Raw genomic sequence first — 19,725 nt, 5'->3', positions numbered from 1 at the left:
ACTGTGCATTTGAAATATGACGTCATTTCGTCATCTCTTTCTAGTTGTAGCTGAAACATTTTGACCATTCGACCCGAGTAGGATAAAGCCGATATCTTAAGACAGTAGCCAGTTATTTCTTTTATCCTACAATCCCACAGGAATAGTCGGAAAATCATTATTTAATCCATTTTTGTGTACACAAATCGAGTATCGTCAACCTAGAAAGGCTTTTGTAGTATGACATCATACAAGATACATGACGTCATTCTTTGTAAGACGCTAGCTACATTCGTCACACTGAAAAAGCGTTTCTAAACTCCAATTCATACATAAATATACAAGTTTGGTATTGTTATCTCAAAACTTAAAAGTTATTTGTATTTACTGTACTAAAACAAATGATTTAAATAGTATGTTTATTGAAAATCTAGTCTGAAATACTCGAGTCGAGTCGGGCTTGTGTCAGTGACTGAAAAAATATAGAGATTTATCTAGTCATCATATCTTGCCAATTAATACAGTGATTGCAGGATAAATAACGAAACGCAGATAACTGTATTCGCTGAAAATGTATGTATTAATCAATGTTTCACGACACACCGGATGAGCATGTTTATCCTAGTAGCACGGATAGCATACGCTACGGAACCCGCGTTTTAGAGGGCCCCACGGTGATGTGTACATTGATTTTCCGCAGGTCATTTTTTCCCCCTCTCCGCAAGGGGGTAGCAAAATATATATCCTGGGAAGGCGAACACGCTATTATGTGTGCTACAGACCCCGCGAATTCTTAAACAGGCTCTGCACACCAGCAGGAAAAATACACCGGTTATTGGTTATCAAACTTGAAAATGAAAGCACGCTACCTTATTAAAACTGTAGTTTGTATGTTTCTCTGGGAAACGATGAAAAGCACAGTTGGTTTAATGATCCGCGGGGCCTGTAGCACAAATAACAGCGGGACCCCCTTCCCATGATATACACTTTGCAACCCCCTCGCGAAGAGCGGGAAAATTACCTGAGGATCACCGTGGGGCCCCCTGAAGCGCGGTATCCGTAGTACGTGCTACATGTGCGACTAGGAAAAACCGGTTCTCATTAAAAGTGTTAATGATTAGCTTCCGGAATACATTCATAAACTAGGTTTCAGGGTAACATTTATATCCCTGGCATTGTGGTCCATTTTGGTATTTCGTCGTTTTTATGTCCAGTTTCGGTCCCATTTCGGTCAGTTTTGATGTTTCGTCCGACCCTTGTTTTACGCATTGGTGTTCAACAATAACCGTGAAAAATACCAGTGCCATACAAATACGGTGTTTTACACATTTAAGAAAAGCAATTACGTAACCCCTCTGACATAACTTATTATGAAAAGATACTAGCATAGGACCTTGACACACAAATGCCAAGGTAAACTATTTTAGACGAGATAATTTTCTGCATTGCAAGGATTGCCACAGGTCAAAGGTTACTTTACACATTTACCTTTATCAGCGTTGCAACTTGTGGACAATATCACCACAGTGACTGCCAACATGGCACACAGCTTTAACAAAGTCATACCTGGGGGAAACAAAATATATTCTTTATATGTGTATGTATGTATGTATGTACACACACACACACACACACACACACACACGCACACGCACACACACTATTATATACATGTATAGGCAAAAACTGTTTATTTTCATATGAAAATTAAAGATAAAAAAAGTGTTTTGTTTCACACCACTAGAGCACATTGATTTATTAATCATGGGCTATTGGATGTCAAACATTTGGTCTTTTTTTAAGTCTTAGAGAGGAAACCCGCTAAAAACATTTCCATCAGTAGCAAAGGATATTTTATATGCACCATCCCACAGACGTGATAGTACATCCAATAGCCGATGATTCATAAATCAATGTGCTTTAGTGGACGGATCGGGGCCGGGTAAAGTAGGTCAGGACCAGTACAACCTAATAATAATTAATACTTAAATTCGCTTTTGTTTGTGTTTTCTTTTCTTCAAGCACGCTGTCCTAGGCACACATGCACATGTCAGCTCTGTTTAGGACAGTGGGTTAGTGGTGGTTATTTAGAGGTCAGTGTAGTGGTCTTACACCTACCCACGGAGTCGGTAAAACTCGCACCGGGTGGGAGGCGGTACCGAGCTGAGAACCCATGCCTACCAGCCTTATGTCCGATGGCTTAACCACGACACCACCTAGAAATCTGAATGTAAATATACCTAGTTCACATTCCCAATATCAATGCGCATACGCGAGTTTCGTGCCAACTGTCAACTCACACTGTATCATTTATACTTATGTCCGTGCTTGTATCCAATTAAGTTTCAAACGCGCTGGCATGGGCACATGCATCAGCTATATGCGCGGTCTGTCAAGGGAAGAAGGTTAGTAGTTAGCAGGCTTCCTGCCAGGGGATAAAACGGATATGGCGTCATACCTAAACGTTTTGCAGATTTTATCTTTTTATTAACCTCTTGACACAATTATGTGTGTGGGGGGGGGGTGGGGGGGGGATTCAATCCTAACCCATTTTCTTTCTGGGGAGGTCCCCATACCCCCTATCGACTGTGGTTGCATTCAGCACATACATTGTAAATATTCAATTTCATAATGCCATACCCAAAAATTTCTTTCTGGTAGAAACCCTGATTAGTGGTTTGTGGTTTGTGACAAAAACGGTTGAGGGACGAAGAAAATGTTCATATTGTATCGTTGAGAAGAAAGAAAGAAATGGGGTTCTTTTAACGACGCACTCAACACATTTTATTTACGGTTATATGACGTCAGACATATGGTTAAGGACCACACAGATATTGAGAGAGGAAACCCTCTGTCGCCACTTCATGGGCTACTCTTTTCGATTAGCAGCAAGAGATCTTATATATGCACCATCCCACAGACAGGGTAGTACATATCACGGCCTTTGATATGTGGTGCACTGGCTGGAACGAGAAATAGCCCAATGGGCCCACCGACGGGTATCGATCCCACGCTGACCGCGCACCGAGCGAGTCATCGAGAAGAGTACACGGTCGATGTCCAACAAATTAACTGTTCTAATATGTTAGAGGACCCGAAAAATATATCGATATGCAGCAAACTAATACTTAGTTTAGACATTTGCGGATAATTGTGTACCGCAAAATTAAAACAAACAAACAACAAAATGTGTTGTTAACGTCAGAGAAACCATTGTTAGAGGACAAACAAATTCTATACATACCCAGTAAATACTTAGTCATTGACATTATAGGTTAAGTAGGCTTGAATTTGATAGAATATGGGGGGGGGGGGGGGGGGGGGGGGGGGGGGGGGATGGACGGACGGACGACGACGACAAAACATACTTTGACGGCCTTGAGGTTGATAGTTGTGTACCGGAAAATTGAAAACAAACAAACAAACAAAACCCACAACAAACCACAAACTTAAGTTGTTATCGTCAGAGAAACCATTGCAAACATTTTATGTTCAACCTTAAAGCCGCACACCCTAGTTCCATCCAGCAAAAATAAATTATAATTTGGTTAATCTACAAACCTGTAACACACTTAGATCACGTTTTAATCAAATGGAGTGAAAAAGCAGGTTTTATATCGATAAATACCATGGGAATCCCCATGTCCCAATTGCTTGAAATAATTTTGAAAGTTTGTATTCTGATGTCACCGGTAGATGTCGCTTGAAGCACAACAATGCCTACGTCACGACAAATTTCACAGACTTGGGGTGCGTTCTTTTCACCTCTCCTAGACATGTTCCAACTGTTCTGTTCTGGTTGTATCTCCTCTCCAGATATCGTAGGACTTGGCAAAATTATTGGTTTTAAGGGTTTGTAACGTTTTGTATTGAGATACTTACTTGTCTTAACTTTATTGTTACTGAAAATGTTCACGAACTGTGAAGAAAAATCTCACAAATGAACAACAACAAATCGGATGTTGATTGCGCGAACCGTGCACGAGAAAACAAACCGAACCAAAATGATAACGGTCACGTGGTATACCAACGTCTGTGACATTGAAATGGAAATATCCCGTCTAAAAATAGATTAGACCTTGTCTGCTCAACGGTTTTTTCTCAAACGTGCGTCCGTTTTTCAGAAATACGAAAAATGCATTTTGTGGTATTACAAACACCAGGATTACCAGGATTACCAAAAAACACTTCAGGTGAATGGAAATGTATATTCTAAATAATAAACGGTAAGTAAAGTGCAATTTTATTTGTGAAAAAAATGGGTTTAATAGCGAAAAACAACGCCGTAATGGTTAACAACTAGCCGTAACTAGGGTGTGTCCCTTTAAAGTCGCAGACCGATGTTTCAGCCTGTATAAATGGGCATTAAGTTTCGCTAACCTACAAACCTGTAACACATCTGAATAAAGTTACAACAAAGTGAAACGGGGAAATACACTCAACAATAAACCAGAGCACGTCTCCATAACCGCAGAGCCGGTTTAAGGATCCACTGGACCTGTAGCACAAATAACAGCGGGACCTCCTTCCCAGGATATATATTTTGCAACTCCCTCGGGGAGAGGGGGAAAATGACCCGGGGGAAATAAATGTACACATCACCGCGGGGCCCTTTAGCACGTGCTACATGTGCTACTGTGATAAACCGGCTCTGCATAGTCGTTATTATTCAGAAGTAGGTGCGTTTTTAAAAATATAATAACGTCCAAAAGAAACTAGATACATAAAATTTTAATGATTTGCTATTCGAAAATAATCAATTTAGAAATCATCGTATTACGAACAGCATTGATTTTTATAAACTTCAAATATTACCAATTAAAGGGACATTCCTGAGTTTGCTGCAATTTATCAAATATTTTTTTACACAAAATATGAGTGGCTGTATATTAAACGTGTATCTGATCGTTCTTATATATGTACTAGGTTAAATTTCATTTTATTTCCTAAAATATAATTGTTTCGTACGTACGAAACTATCTGATGACAAAATCCAGTTTGGGCTTCTTACAAATATTAAGACGACCAGAAACACATTGAATCTACAGCCACTGATATTCTAAACAAGAAAATATATTTAATATGTAGGTTTAATAGTAGAAATGTTTTATTTGTCGGAATGTTACAATGCAGCAAACGGAATGTCCCTTTAAAACATACTTTCATATTCTACCGTACCGTTTCTTGGTTTTCTGGAATTAATTTCAAGCCTGGTAAAAGTTTCTTTTGGCCGTCAGTATATGAATAATGTATTTCGTTTTATTGAAAACACCATGCTGACCGGAAACGGTACAGTAATAGACATTTAAATGATAAAATCTAAGTAACGTCGGATTTCAGTTGTACTAGTGAGAAACACAAGTATACGTCAGTTTAAAGGCGCAGATCCTACTTTCAGCCCGTAAAAATGAACACTAAGTTCAATTAATCTATAAACCTGCAGCACATTTGGATAAGGTTATAACGGAGAGAAGCTAAAATCAGTGATGTTCAAATGGGAAAATGCGGTCTAAAAATGCCTAGAGCTTGTCTTGATAACCATTACTTCTCGGAAGAACGTGCACTTTTAGAAATCTGATAAATGCATTTTGGGGTATTGCAAATAGCTGGACGACTAGAACCACATCAGGTGTACGAAAATCAATATTCTAAATAATAAAATGTAAATATTTCTAATACAAAATTATTATAATTTTTTTTTTTTTTTTAAACCCACCGGCTTTAATAGTGAAAAATACGTCGTAGTATTTAAAAATTAGGTTCTGTCAATTTAATATAAAAAAACCACAATCCCTGTCCATTATCAATGCTAGTATTATAGTTTGTATATATTCGTTCACCCCACAAGACTGCCGGTGAGCTTTATTTGACACAGTTTAGATAAATTGACAAATAAGTCTATGAATGCACTGAATATGAGAAAATTATTTTCGGACTTTGTTAGTTCGCAAACATGATTTAATATAGACATTTTGTGATTACGTCTCGTAAGTTTATGCTTCTGGCCCAAGATCTGGGATGGGGATTAAAAACAATACATCAATATTCGAGAATTTGGATCAAAATGGTCCAAAATGTCCTTATACCGTTTTAACACTCGGTCGACGAAAAACGTTGGTTTCTCTTGTTAAATATCGTGCAATTGCGATGTAATCATATTATTTAATAGTATAGGTCATGGGATTTCAAATTTCATGGGGAACACTTTTTTCAGTTCCGTGCCTTGTGATCATGGGAACCATTCGTAAACAGGGTTTTTTGGTTATTGTTGTTGTTTTATTGGGGTTTTGGGGTTGTTAGTTGTTTTTTGTTTTTTGGGGGGGGGGGGGGGGGGGGGGGTAAATATTATATACAGTCGAGCACCGTTGTGTCGATATCGTGGGACCAAAAAAATATCGAATTAACCAAATATTGACTCAAATGTCCAGTCAAATATGTAAAAAACAACAAACACAAACAAACACAAATGTACAAACAAGAAATATCATATTTAAATACAATATATATACATTTGTTTTTATTGAATTATACTAATTATTTCAGCCGGTGCAAATGTTATACAATGAAAAATAAATTTATCAATCAATCAATCGTACCACTGGACGTGCTGAACAAAGTTAATCATCTTATATATTTTCTACAAACTGTGGAATTTAAAGGCGCTCAATCACGGATGGCTGACCTAATTATTGACCCAACAAAGTATTATATAACAATATATACATTTGATTTGTACCTAAAGTACTTTATTGAACCATCTACATAACCAGCATATTCCACATATTGATATTTTATATGGAAAAAAAAAAATTGAATTATGTCGACGGTCCATAATTTAGATAAGAATTGTTTCTAATTTTTTAGGAATTTATCGATTTTATACTACATTTGTGACTTTTATACATCGATAAATTCCTTAAAAATGAGAAACAATTCTTATAATTACAAACAGTACAAGAAGTGTACCTTAAAACACTCAAAAATAATTTATTTCGTTCTTACCGTCAACCATGTTCTGTAAATAAGCGTAGGAATACATGTATACATACTATTGGAAATTGTCCGCTAAAAATAAAAATAAGTATTGAATCAACAAAAACAGTGTATATATCTTTATTATAACTTTTTTAAAAAATGAAACAATTTTATGTGCAGATTTGTCTTGTGTTTTTCTATCGCAAAGTGACCTTGATATTAACTTTTGTTTACGTGTAGTGACTGTTGGTGTTGTGCGGTTATTTCGATCTTGGTCTTCCGTGATGACGTATTTTTATGAGGTTTATGGAAGGATAACGCTTGGTTTTTTAGTGACGTCAGCCAATCAGAATACAGTAAATCGTATAAATTCGGAAAGTTTGTAATTATACAAAAATAACGGCTATTTCGAGAGCAGAGGTGTGACGTATTATTTTGAGTGACGTGACGGGCATCACTCGAATAACCGCAGTGTCAAAACGATTTACCAAGCTCGTGTAACGAGAACGCTTGACCGTCCTCTGCGACGTAGGGTAAATAGAAAAAAACTACTAAAATCAGTTATTAAAAATCAATAAAAACATGTACTGAATGATAATAAGCTTATACATTAATCTATTTTAGTAACAGAAGCATGTTAAACGTCGACAATCCCGACTAGTTAGGCCGTTGCATCTATAGGTAAATTTATCGTTAGTCGTATGCCAAAAACTCTAAACATCTGGATCACAAACACTTTCATTTTCCACCTTATCAAATTAATTTTATGCAAAAACATAACAGCTGACTTGGGATAGGAATTGTTACATTTTAAAAGAATACTCTGAACTAGACGGTGTTTATATACGATGCGACTATATATACGAGGAGCGAGACATAGCCCAGTGGTACAGCGCTCGCTCGATGCGCGGTCGGTGTGGGATTGATCCCCGTCGGTGGGCCCATTGGGCCATTTCTCGTTCCAGCCAGTGCACCACGACTGGTATATCAAAGGCCGTGGTATGTGCTATCCTGTCTGTGGGATGGTGCATATAAAAGATCCCTTGCTGCTAATCGAAAAGAGTAGCCCATGAAGTGGCATCAGCGGGTTTCCTCTCTCAATATCTGTGTGGTCCATAATCATATGTCTGACGCCATATAACCGTAAATAAAATGTGTTTAGTGCGTCGTTAAATAAAACATTTCTTTCTTTCTGTTTTATATATACGACGGCCGTGTATATAACCTCCGCTAACGAGGGCTGGGTATATTCACAACAAAAATGTATATAGGCAGTAAATAAATATTTGATTGATATCATCCATATTACCGAACCATCTGGAACAAGAGGAATACATACTAAGTACTGAACGAACAGTGCGTTCTCTGAACAGGGGAGACGGAGGGGTTGGGGGGGGGGGGGGGGGGGGGGGGGGGGGGGGGAATATATGAATCTTGCGGACCCTTTTGTGTACGTTTTCCATAGACATGAATAGCGTAATATTGCCCCTACAGTACTAACAACAACAATAAAAAATAAATAAATAAATATAAAAATAAATAAAAATGACAAATTATCAGCTGCTGATGTAGATTATCTGAAAGAGAAACTAACTTCGGACAGTACACAAACTAACAGGGCTTGAACTTAATAAATGTTCACTGATTGCAATTTTGAGTCTCCTTACGTTAAAAAAAGAGTTAATTTTACTGCAAATAAATATGACTAAAAGGTTATTTTGCTGTGTTTAGTCATATTTCAAATGCGCAAAATCGCAAGGGGAAATAAAACTCAAAATACTTTCTTTTCTTTTTTTATACCAGTAACGTTGAGACTTATTATTATTATTATTATTATTATTGTTATTATTAGCCTACTACTACTTTTTGGGGGTGGAGGGGGCAGTTTTATCTGCGTTTGGTTTGTTTTGCTATAAAAATGCTAGATTAACGTGTGTGCACACATGCACAAAGGGCAGGCTGAACGTGTCCCTGCACGTAGAACTGGATTCAACTGGGTTAAGTAATAATTAAGCCAACCTTTGGACGGCAAAACATGCGACAGCAGGCCCCTATACTGTTTTGTTTTGTTGTTTTGGGTTTGTTTGTTTTGGGGTTTGTTTTTTTTTGTTGGGGGAGAGGGTTACGCTGTACATTAAACCGAATGATCACTTTGCGAATTAGTCAAAATAATTTGCAAACGTTTAACGAAAAATGACTGGCTGGTCGTATGCCACATTTGTGACGCTAGAAAACATGTTATCCGTTTTCGAACCAAGCACTATAGCGTTGTACATAACCGGGTAGACGGGATGATTTTTCGCGATCACGGAAAAACGGACGGAATCGCGGAATTTAGTAACTGAAAGTTAAACGGAATTTGAAATTTAAAAAAAAATAACCTTCAAAAGTTGTATTTCTGGTTCATGCACCATAATAAATATTTTTAGTAGTTTTAAGATTCAATATTGATAATATACGCATAGTGTTTTGGTATGCGAACTTTCATGGAGTGTACTGTATGCCTAAATATTTTGCAGAACCGTTAATTCTCGGAAGTTACGCTTAACTGTAAGCTTGCAACAAAGCATGTGACTGTTTACCCGTGTCACTTTACATAGTGAAATTTAACTTGAAATATAAAAATAAACATTTACTAATACAATTTTAGAATGTTGATTATATAATAAGATTTCTAGTACGTTCAATTTCGATATTTTTCAATAATACTTATTACGATTCAAAAGCATAGCCAATTTACACAACGCTTTCGCCAGAAAACGTAATTTCGTAAAACTTCGGGCATATTCGTTAATTTGTACGGAAACATTTCACATTTATAGTCCGTTCCACGGGGAACGCCTTTTTTCATGCTACGGAATTTACTACATGTTATTTATTTCTGAACCGATTGTTTTCTAAATTGCACACAAAAATAGCATTTTATTTTTCTTCTCACCGGTTTATTATTGTAACACATATAGCACGTGCTACAGACCCTGCGGTTCAGGGGGTCCTGCGGTGAGGCATTGTGTACATTTTCCCCTCTCCCCGAGGAGGTTGCAAAATATATATCTTGGAAATTGGGCCCAGCTGTTATTTGAGCTACAGGCTCCGCGAATCCTTAAACCGGCTCTGAATATATAATTTTAGGCAAATATATATTTTTTAAAAGTTATAAAATAATGTCGAAACTTTAAATGATCGACAGAAGTGTTTAGTTTCGGTTCACTACCACTGGCCTATATCCAGATTGACCCGACCTCCTTTGAATATTTAATTTGTGCACACGGCACACTAGTTAGGTTACAGAGAAACATATGAGTTAGCCACACTAGCCCTGATTCCACTAGCCCTGGTTCCACTAGCCCCAGATTGTCAGTCATATTGGCTGTTACTGCCACCGGTTGTCATCCCCATTATAAACAAACTAAATCAAATAAGTAATTACAAAAATGAATATAGTTAAATAAATGTTTTATTCGATAGTGTTTATGGTAATAGCACTGTAATTAGCTTTGCCAATCCCCTCCCATGTAATATTTTGCAAAACAAATATGGTTTATACCTGAGAACTGTGGTAGGTTAGCTGCGACTTGTAGCAACTTCTGATTGTAGCAACTTCACCTTCTCCTGCTCATAAATAACCTGAATAGGACCTGACTCTTCACGAGCCCTCTTACGCATGTTAGCTTTTAACCTACGAGCTTCAATGTCACCAACATTGGGAGCGTGATTGTGTTCGTACTGTTGTTTGACAACTAACCCCTCAGATACTACAATAAACACATTGCATTTCAAATTCTTAGTCTCGCTACATTTCCATTTCATGCCCGCCTTTACTTGTGCGTTCTTATGGAAGACATAGTCATCCAAAATTGCTACTTTATTGCCTCTGGCACCCTCTACAAAGGTTACCTCCGCCATAACGCACAGCGATAATTTATCTGTATAGTCACATTTGCAACATTCATATATAGAGGTCCCTACCAATTATGTATTGACAGTAATAGTGATATTAAAACAACACGTTTATAGATAAAGGAATTGTATGAAGAGGATTAACGCACAGCGAGCATATTAAAACAACACATGTTTATAGATAAAGGAATTGTACGAATAGGATTAAGTAAGTACTAGTACTCCACGTTTTCAACTGAGGCATTAAAAGGGTATCTCATCTAAAACAAGACATGTTTATTTATTAATACTTTATATGTACAGGGGAGTAGTCTAAAGAAATGGAACATCCATGGCAGCCATTACTTGGTCATTTTTCAGGGCTAGTGGTACCAGGGCTAGTGCAATCAGGGATAGTGGGCTGATACCAAACATATATGTGTAATCGAGTACTAAAATTCTTACGTGTATATAGTTTATAACAATAAAACATGACACTAATTGAACACAAAAACGGAAAAAAACGGAATTTGCAAAAATCTGAAACGGAATGTGGCAAAATCTGAAACGGAAAATCATCCCCTCTATAACCGTCTAGACTCTCTCCCCTGCTAAATTCCACGCACACGCGCCTGATAATAATAATAATAATAATAATAATAATAATAAATGGTGAGTTCATGTTCTGACTGTTTATTATTTTATTTCAGCATATTCGCAGTTGTTTTCGTCATGAAATAATATATACATTTTTAAAGTATTTTATTATATAGACGGCCTCATTTGCCAAGTCTCTGTACATGGCGGTCGTTTATATAAAATTCTAAAATACATTATACGGTTGTCGTATATACAGCCTCATCACTACGAGTCTGTTTTGCCGTTTTATGACTTTTCACAAGAAGAGTTCCAATTTTAAAAATTAATCGTGTCATGGAATTCCCTCGATCGTAGTTAAATTAAAATGTTTTGGATCATACAATAACAAGGCTTGGTATTCCAAATAAATGTAATTTCAATTTGTAATGCATATTTATAGAAATAAGGCCCACTAAATCCGTGATTGACGCCTTTAAATGTCAATAATATCAACCTCAGGGCCGTCAGTGTGTTTGGATGTTGTTGTTATTGTTTTTTGGGTTTTTTTTGTTGTTGTTTTGTGGGGGGGGGGGGGGTTTCATATATTATTAAATTTAAGCATACTTAATCTATAATGTCCATGATGAGACTAGGAACAAAAACAAACCCATTAGAACACAATTTCTGATTGTATTATCACTAGATTCCGACCTCTTTTTCATCACCACCAGTATATCAAACCCAGTATCAGTATATGACTGGTATATCAATTTCATTCAAAGTGCTTATAAAAGACACTTGAATGTTGTTGCGGTTTGTTTTTGGTAAAAGGTATGGTGGCAACTGGTTTCCTCACTTATTATCTTTTTGCGTTCTAACCATAATGTCCGACGCCAATATAACTATACTAAATTGTGTTGAGTGGACCAGGGTGCGTCATCAAATAAATCATTTCTTCTCCTCCTAACCGTCGTCAGAATTACTGCCCAAAATATACAACCGCTATGCATGTGCAGGAATTTTAGCAGGGGTCTAGAGTGGTGAGCGAAGTCTATTGTGAGGGGAAGGGTCGAGCCATTTGTTTCTTCCAGCATTGTGCAAGTTACAGTAAACAACATATCTTAACATCTTCTAGAGTATCTATCAGGATTCATGTGTAATGTATATGTAGCCAATATATTTATAAAAAAAAGAAAGAAAAAAAAGGCATTCTACCTAGTTCACCAAGAATTGCACATGCAAGTGTTGCTGCTAAGTGTGCTTTAACATTTATAATCCTTTTACAAAATTTAATTTGCACTAATTCGATACTATATTTACAATTTTCAACCCCCCCCCCCAAAAAAAAAATTAATTAAAAAATTCTGATCCATATGTAAGTATTTGTACAATCAAATGATCAAAAGATACAATACTATTTCACAAGATATTATATCATACAGATTTATAAATAGGTGTAGGGTATGTACAGCCTTTTCAGCTGATACTGTAAGAGAGAATCTAGTCTTCTGCCATGACCGGTCATTTGTAAAGTACATCCTAATATATTTGTAATAAAGAAAGAAAGAAAGAAAGAAGTGTTTTATTTAACGACACACTCAACACATTTTATTTACGGTTATATGGCGTCAGACATATGGTTCAGGACCACACAGATTTTGAGAGGAAACCCGCTGTCACCACTACATGGGCTACTCTTCCGATAGGCAGCAAGGGATCTTTTATTTGTGCTTCCCACAGGCAGGATAGCGCAAACCATGGCCTTTGTTGAACCAGTTATGGATCACTGGTCGGTGCAAGTAGTTTACACCTACCCAATGAGCCTTGCAGAGCACTCACTCAGGGTTTGAAGTCGGTATCTGGATTAAAAATCCCATGCCTCGACTGGGATCCGAACCCAGTACCTACCAGCCTGTAGACCGATGGCCTGCCACGACGCCACCGAGGCCGGTATATTTGTAATAAGAGACTACTTCCAGGAGTTTTCCTTTGTAATACCATTTTCCCATTGATTTAATACATCCACCTGTTCTAAAATACCATGAATTTTATTTTATCAATATTTACTTTCATGCCATAAAAATCACAAACTTTTCTAACATATATATACAGTGGCGTTGGAAGGTGCCAAAAGGGGGGGAGGGGGGGGGGGGGGATAGGCACACTTTTCTATTTACACACTTTTACACTATTATAAAGCAAAATATCTGAAAGGTGGGGGGCACATACCAGTGATTTATATATCTGGGGGTTTTTTTCAGATTTATAACTATGTGCAATGTTTACCATATCATCAGCAAACAATTTTGCTTCAATTTTTGTACTTGTTCATCTATATAGCCCAGTAGTAAAGCGATTGCTCGATGCGCGGTCGGTCTGGGATCGATCCCCGTCGGTGGGCCCATTGGGCTATTTCTCGTTCCAGCCAGTGCACCACGACTGGTATATCAAAGGCTGTGGTATGTGTTATCCTGTCTGTGGGAAGGTGCATATAAAAGATCCCTTGCTGCTAATCAAAAAAGAGTAGCCCATGAAGTGGCGACAGCGGGTTTCTTCTCTCAATATCTGTGTGGTCCTTAACCATATGTCTGACACAATATATCCATAAATAAAATGTGTTGAGTGTGTCATTAAATATACCATTTCTTTCTTTCTTTCTTTCTATATAGATTCCTTTACAATCTGAGCTTTCTAATAAATCAATAAATTAATTTTAAAATATGACGAACAAACACGGGCTTAACGTTATTACTCAAAATATGGTGTTAGTCCGCCGTGTTTGTTTATATACATGATCTCAGCAGTGAAATTTAACACGCAGAATCTTATTACATTTACCACTTTCGTACTAATCTTACTTTTAATAAGTGTATAAATTAACAGTGAATGTTGTACACAAATTGCTTTTGAAAAAATCTACATAAATACAATACATTCTTCCTTGATGCACGGTCGGTTTAGGATCGATCCCGTTTGGCCCCATTGGGCTATTTCTCGTTCCAGCCAGTACTCCACAACTGATGCAACAAAGGCTGTGGTATGTACTATCCTGTCTGTGGGATGGTGCATGTAAAAGACCCCTTGCTGCTAATCGAAAAGAGTAGCCCATGAAGTGTCGACAGCGGGTTTCCTCTCTCTATATATGTGTGGTCCTTAACCATATGTCTCATGCCATATAACCGTAAATAAAATGTGGTGATTGTGTCATTAAATAAAACATTTTCTTCCTTTTCTTTTACTTACATGTTTTGGGGCAGTTGCAAACAATATAAAACACTGATAACATTACAATAAGTATTTGTTTTGTTGAACAATATACTGGTCTGGATAAAACTGACAGGCTTTGTTTTGAAAAGTTCAAGCTGTAAACTATACTACCACACATTTCATTCACCGAAACAGTGACATAGTCCACAATATTTTAAGCAGATACATTCTACAATTTTGAACGCACTTTACAGAAGACTTTGCTATATACCGGTAGCAGCCAGTTTAGTGCTCATTTAGAGCATAGAAATACTAATAAAAAGGTATCTTATTTAGTTAACGATTGTCCGTTTATAAATATTGATATGCTGTAGAACCGAATGCTTATTCACGGCTGTAAATTCAAGTGACATCTCATCAGTATTTAACCAATGTACAGAACAATCTATTCAAAAGTCAATGGCAATATACTTTCAACGTAAACAAGGACGTTTTCGCCTTTGACCGGCTGTTTCCACTGTATGGGAGAGACACTGGATAGAAAAGTGAAAGAAGGTTACTGATATCGCTTAAAAACATGTCTAGTACCAAGAAAATGTCTAGTACAGGAATTGCACATGTTCATATTCATTTAAAACAGTTTCTATTGAGTTAGGTTCACACATATTACATCATTTCGTTTTCCATTGCCATTATTTTATTATTTTACATTATACCATTTTAACTTGATATGAACATAACAGGTGCAATATTTTCTGGTACTAGACAACATGTTTTTAAGTGATATAAAAAATATGAAATTGACGGATGCAGTGTATTGATGGTACTATATTAAAAATATTATGCCACTGAATGACTATAATTTTAGGTGTGCAGTGTTTCTGCCAGAAATAATTTTTTGGGTATGGCGCTATGGAATTGAATTCAACCACAGTCAACAGGGGGTATAGGGAGCCTCCCCCAGATGAAAATGGGTTAAGTTTAGGGTTAGGGTAAAGAAAAGCATACAGTAATGATAAGAGTAATTGATTTTGTGAAGAAAAAAAAATTAACTTAAAATAATAAAATTTGGGTATGACGTCATACCTGTTTTACCCTCTGGCAGAAACCCTGGTGTGGTTGACGGTGGGAAATGTTATAAATTAATATGTAAAATCGGGTTTATATGTGATACTTATAAATGTAGTAATTTTGAGAAAACCTACGTATCGTGTGACCTTTCACTTTTACATCACTTAGCCTAGTACCAATATCCGGTGTCGCTCCCATAGTGTTTTCCGTAATGGCGCGCTTGCGCAGTACGGAACTCGTCTAACTTCGAGCACACCCGAACGCAGCATAATACTTACCAAAGTGGGTATTTCTCTATTGTGGAAGTTTCCACTTATAACAAAAAAACGTTATTGGTTCAAAAAATACAAACTTTGCCTAATGGATGAACCGTCGTTATGAACCTATTGTATTGTTAAGATGTTTTAAATTATGTCCACACACAAATTACTCAAAAACGTCATTCGTTGTCGTCATACTTGCTTCTTTCTCTTTCTAGTTTCCTCCTTTGATGGTTGGGCGCACACACGTCGCGAACGAACGCCACTTGCAAACAGTTTAAGGGTCATTCAAGTTTGTAATATCAAAAATAAAAAGTCACTATTTTAAATTATTGGATAACTTGATGGAATAAACACCAGTTGGATCATATATTAGTGTTAGCAGCACACTTTTCTTCCAAAAAAATTAATACATTTCCTAATCGAAACTTGGGCACCCGCTCATTTTGCCAGTACCGTAACATGATTGTAAATTAATCACAATGTAATAACAAAACATACATCAACAATTTTTTTTTATCCCTGACTAAATTTGAAAGGTTTTTTTATAAGTGGAGATTCATTTGGGTTTTTTAATGCCTTTAAATAATAAATAATGAATTTATAGTGACACTAAAAAAAGAAAAAAACAAAAAACAAAACCTTGCAAAATTAATACTTCAAAAACAGAAATCTGGAGGTAGTTTTGATGCAGAAGAAAATGTTCACCGTTGATTAAAGTATTTCTTTTGAAACGAGATGTTGCATCAATACTTTATGAAATAAAATAAAATTTGGAGCACACATGAATGGTTTTATTTCATGTTACGGTACTGAGTTACACGTCACGGTACTGACCTCCGTTACGGTACTGTACTGACCTCCGTTACGGTACTGACAAACATCACTACTGAAAACTTATTTTTGTTAAAGAAAAACGGGTGGGGGGATTGAATTGCAATAACATATGCAAATTAATTCCTGAATCAGACAATAACCAAATAAGTAAACTAGAATTCTTATTAAGCAGTTCCAGTAGTTTTTAAAATTATTTTTTAACACTCTTTCCCCATCCCTCATCTGCCGCACACATGCCTACTTGTACAATGCATGTCCCATATAGAGCGTTCCGCAAAAAAACATATATTTACATTGGATATGCACGTTTATTCAAAGTTAACAATAGGGGGCGGGACGTAGCCCAGTGGTAAAGCGCTCACCCCATGCCAGGTCGGCCTAGGGTCGATTCCAGGCGGTGAGTCCATTGGACTATTTCTCATTACATCCAGTGCTCCACTGGTAATTTATCGTCGTTCTTAAAGGCATACTGTCACGGATTTAAGGACCTTATTTCTCTAAAAATTGATAATATATGAAAATTACATTATTTGTTTTAAAACCAAATCTAGCTATCGCATCATTTTGATTGGACCATGATGGAGTGAAATCCATGTCATTCCTCGTGGCAATTTTAGTTTTTGAATTATGGACCATTGCCATAATTCAATTATTTTCACAAAATATCATTAATAAGTGGAGTATGGTGTTTACATAGATGTCTGAATGAAGTACATTTAGAGGAAACTCAAATATATCTTTGTTCAGGTAATTCTTTGTTAGGCCATTTAATAGGTCAGTGGTCTGCGACAATATGCCTTTAACTATATGGTTCGGACAGTAAATAGACTAAGCCTTTAATTTAAATTGATGAGCAGCGTGTTATATAGAGAAAAGATAACCAGACGATCTCCAAACGGTTATATATATTAGAGCTGGGCGGTATACCGTATTTACCGTTTGGTATGGGTATTATGTCAATACCGATTTACTGTACCGAGCAAATTTCAAAATACCGAAATTTCGGTATTGAAAAATATTTCCCAGAAAGCAAAATGGGTTGGTATAAATCAGACGAGATCCTTGTGTACGGAATTTAATTGTATTTAGATGAAATTAGCGGGTGAGCCATAACACAGGCATTCATTTAAAGCCGAGTATACCAAAAATAGCGCTCGATATCGGTATCGTGTCAATACCGAATACCGTACCGATACCGAGGTAAATCACCCCAAAAATACCGATAACGATACCGAACCTCAAATTTCAATATCGCCCAGCTCTGATATATATATATATATATATATATATATATATATATATATATATATATATATATACAGTCAAACCTGTCTTAAGCGGTCACGCAAGGGAGTAGATAAAAGTGGCCGCTGAGTACAGGTTGCCAAATATATAGTCTTTAAAACGTTTGTTGTTGTTTCTTGTTTTACCGTCTGTACTGCTAATCAACGGATACGTGCTTCACAGTTGACTATAAATCAACTTTTGACATGTCGTCTCCTTCAGAAATAATGCAAATGGAATGTATTAAATTAACCGTTCCCAACAAGTTTGTTTTAATTTTCTATTTAATTATTTAATTCCTACATCATCGGTGTATTGTCATAGTAAGTGAACCTACAAATGTCAAGCGTAGCCTGCCCAGTGGCAATTAGATGCATTCCAGTCATACTTTCTTAATTGATACACAGTAGAGATGTCGGGACTGAATGGGTACTAGTATTCCTGAAGGTGTGCAGATCTGTTATTTGCTGCACCTTATCACTGTTGTTAAATATCCCTTTTTATATAATAGTAAACCTTTACTGTGGCCGCTTAATACAGGTATTTTAGCGATTTGGGACCCGATTTAAGTGGCCGCTGGCCGCGTTAGATAGGTGACCGCTTATTACAGGTGCATTTACATTATAAATCGTTTGGGAGGGGAAAAAGTGGCCGCTGAAGGCAGTTGACCGCTGGTTACAGGTGGCCGCTAGAACAGGTTTGACTGTATATAAATATATTCTGGATATTACTGTGCCATGGTTTAATTTGTTGGATTCGAATGACAGAATTCAAAGATACCGTATTTTCGGGTTTATACATATGGAACTTCTGGTGGTGCAAAAACAAAATACAAAAAGGGTCCACTTTGTTCATATTCTAAACCCACTCTCCCCCTGCAATATGTAATAATAATTTATGATAAACACACAAACTGTCTCTTGGATCGTCCACTAGAGTTTGTGCTTTGTAAGAGAACTTTAAGGCGTGTGAACAGAATATGTTCTCCCCGAGTCTATGTTCCAGTAGAGTGTATTTTGCCAGAGAACTTCAAGGCGTGTGAAGAGAATCTGTTCTCCCCGAGTCTATATTCCAGTAGAGTTTGCATTTTGCCAGAGAATTTCAAGGTGTGTCAACAGAATCTGTTCTCCCCGAGTCTGTGTTCTCCCCGAGTCTGTGTTCTCCCCGAGTCTGTGTTCCAGGAGAGTTTGCATTTTGCCAGAGAACTTCAAGGCATGTGAACAGAATCTGTTCTCCCCGAGTCTATATTCCAGTAGAGTCTATTCCAGAGAGTCTATATTCCAGTAGAGTTTGCATTTTGCCAGAGAACTTCAAGGCGTGTGAACAGAATCTGTTCTCCCCGAGTCTATATTCCAGTAGAGTTTGCATTTTGCCAGAGAACTTCAAGGCGTGTGAACAGAATCTGTTCTCCCCGAGTCTATATTCCAGTAGAGTTTGCATTTTGCCAGAGAACTTCAAGGCGTGTGAACAGAATCTGTTCTCCCCGAGTCTGTGTTCCAGTAGAGTTTGCATTTTACCAGAGAACTTCAAGGCATGTGAACAGAATCTGTTCTCCCCGAGTCTATATTCCAGTAGAGTTTGCATTTTGCCAGAGAACTTCAAGGCGTGTGAACAGAATCTGTTCTCCCCGAGTCTATATTCCAGTAGAGTTTGC

At 37.0% G+C, this 19,725-nt stretch overlaps 1 protein-coding gene across 2 annotated transcripts in view; it reads right to left on the bottom strand.

Moving 5' to 3' along the window:
- LOC121376867 (delta-like protein C) overlaps nucleotides 1-16,159 on the bottom strand; it is a 47,630-nt gene extending 31,471 nt beyond the window's left edge. Inside the window, exons 1-2 of one of the 2 annotated variants that reach the window (XM_041504650.1) lie at nucleotides 16,043-16,159; nucleotides 1,468-1,545 (exon numbers count right to left, since the gene is read on the bottom strand). In XM_041504650.1, the coding sequence (XP_041360584.1) occupies nucleotides 1,468-1,543 (76 nt within the window). In that variant the 5' untranslated portion in view covers nucleotides 1,544-1,545; nucleotides 16,043-16,159. Of the gene's footprint in view, nucleotides 1-1,467; nucleotides 1,546-15,968 lie in introns of both variants that reach the window. The other variant, XM_041504649.1, reaches the window with a different exon arrangement.
- Between the last annotated feature and the right edge of the window lie 3,566 nt (nucleotides 16,160-19,725).

The sequence above is a fragment of the Gigantopelta aegis genome, chromosome 7, assembly GCF_016097555.1.
Source record: "Gigantopelta aegis isolate Gae_Host chromosome 7, Gae_host_genome, whole genome shotgun sequence".
NCBI classification, from domain to species: domain Eukaryota; kingdom Metazoa; phylum Mollusca; class Gastropoda; order Neomphalida; family Peltospiridae; genus Gigantopelta; species Gigantopelta aegis.
Note: the sequence above shows the minus strand (reverse complement) of the source record. Positions and strands in the feature narration are given on the sequence as shown.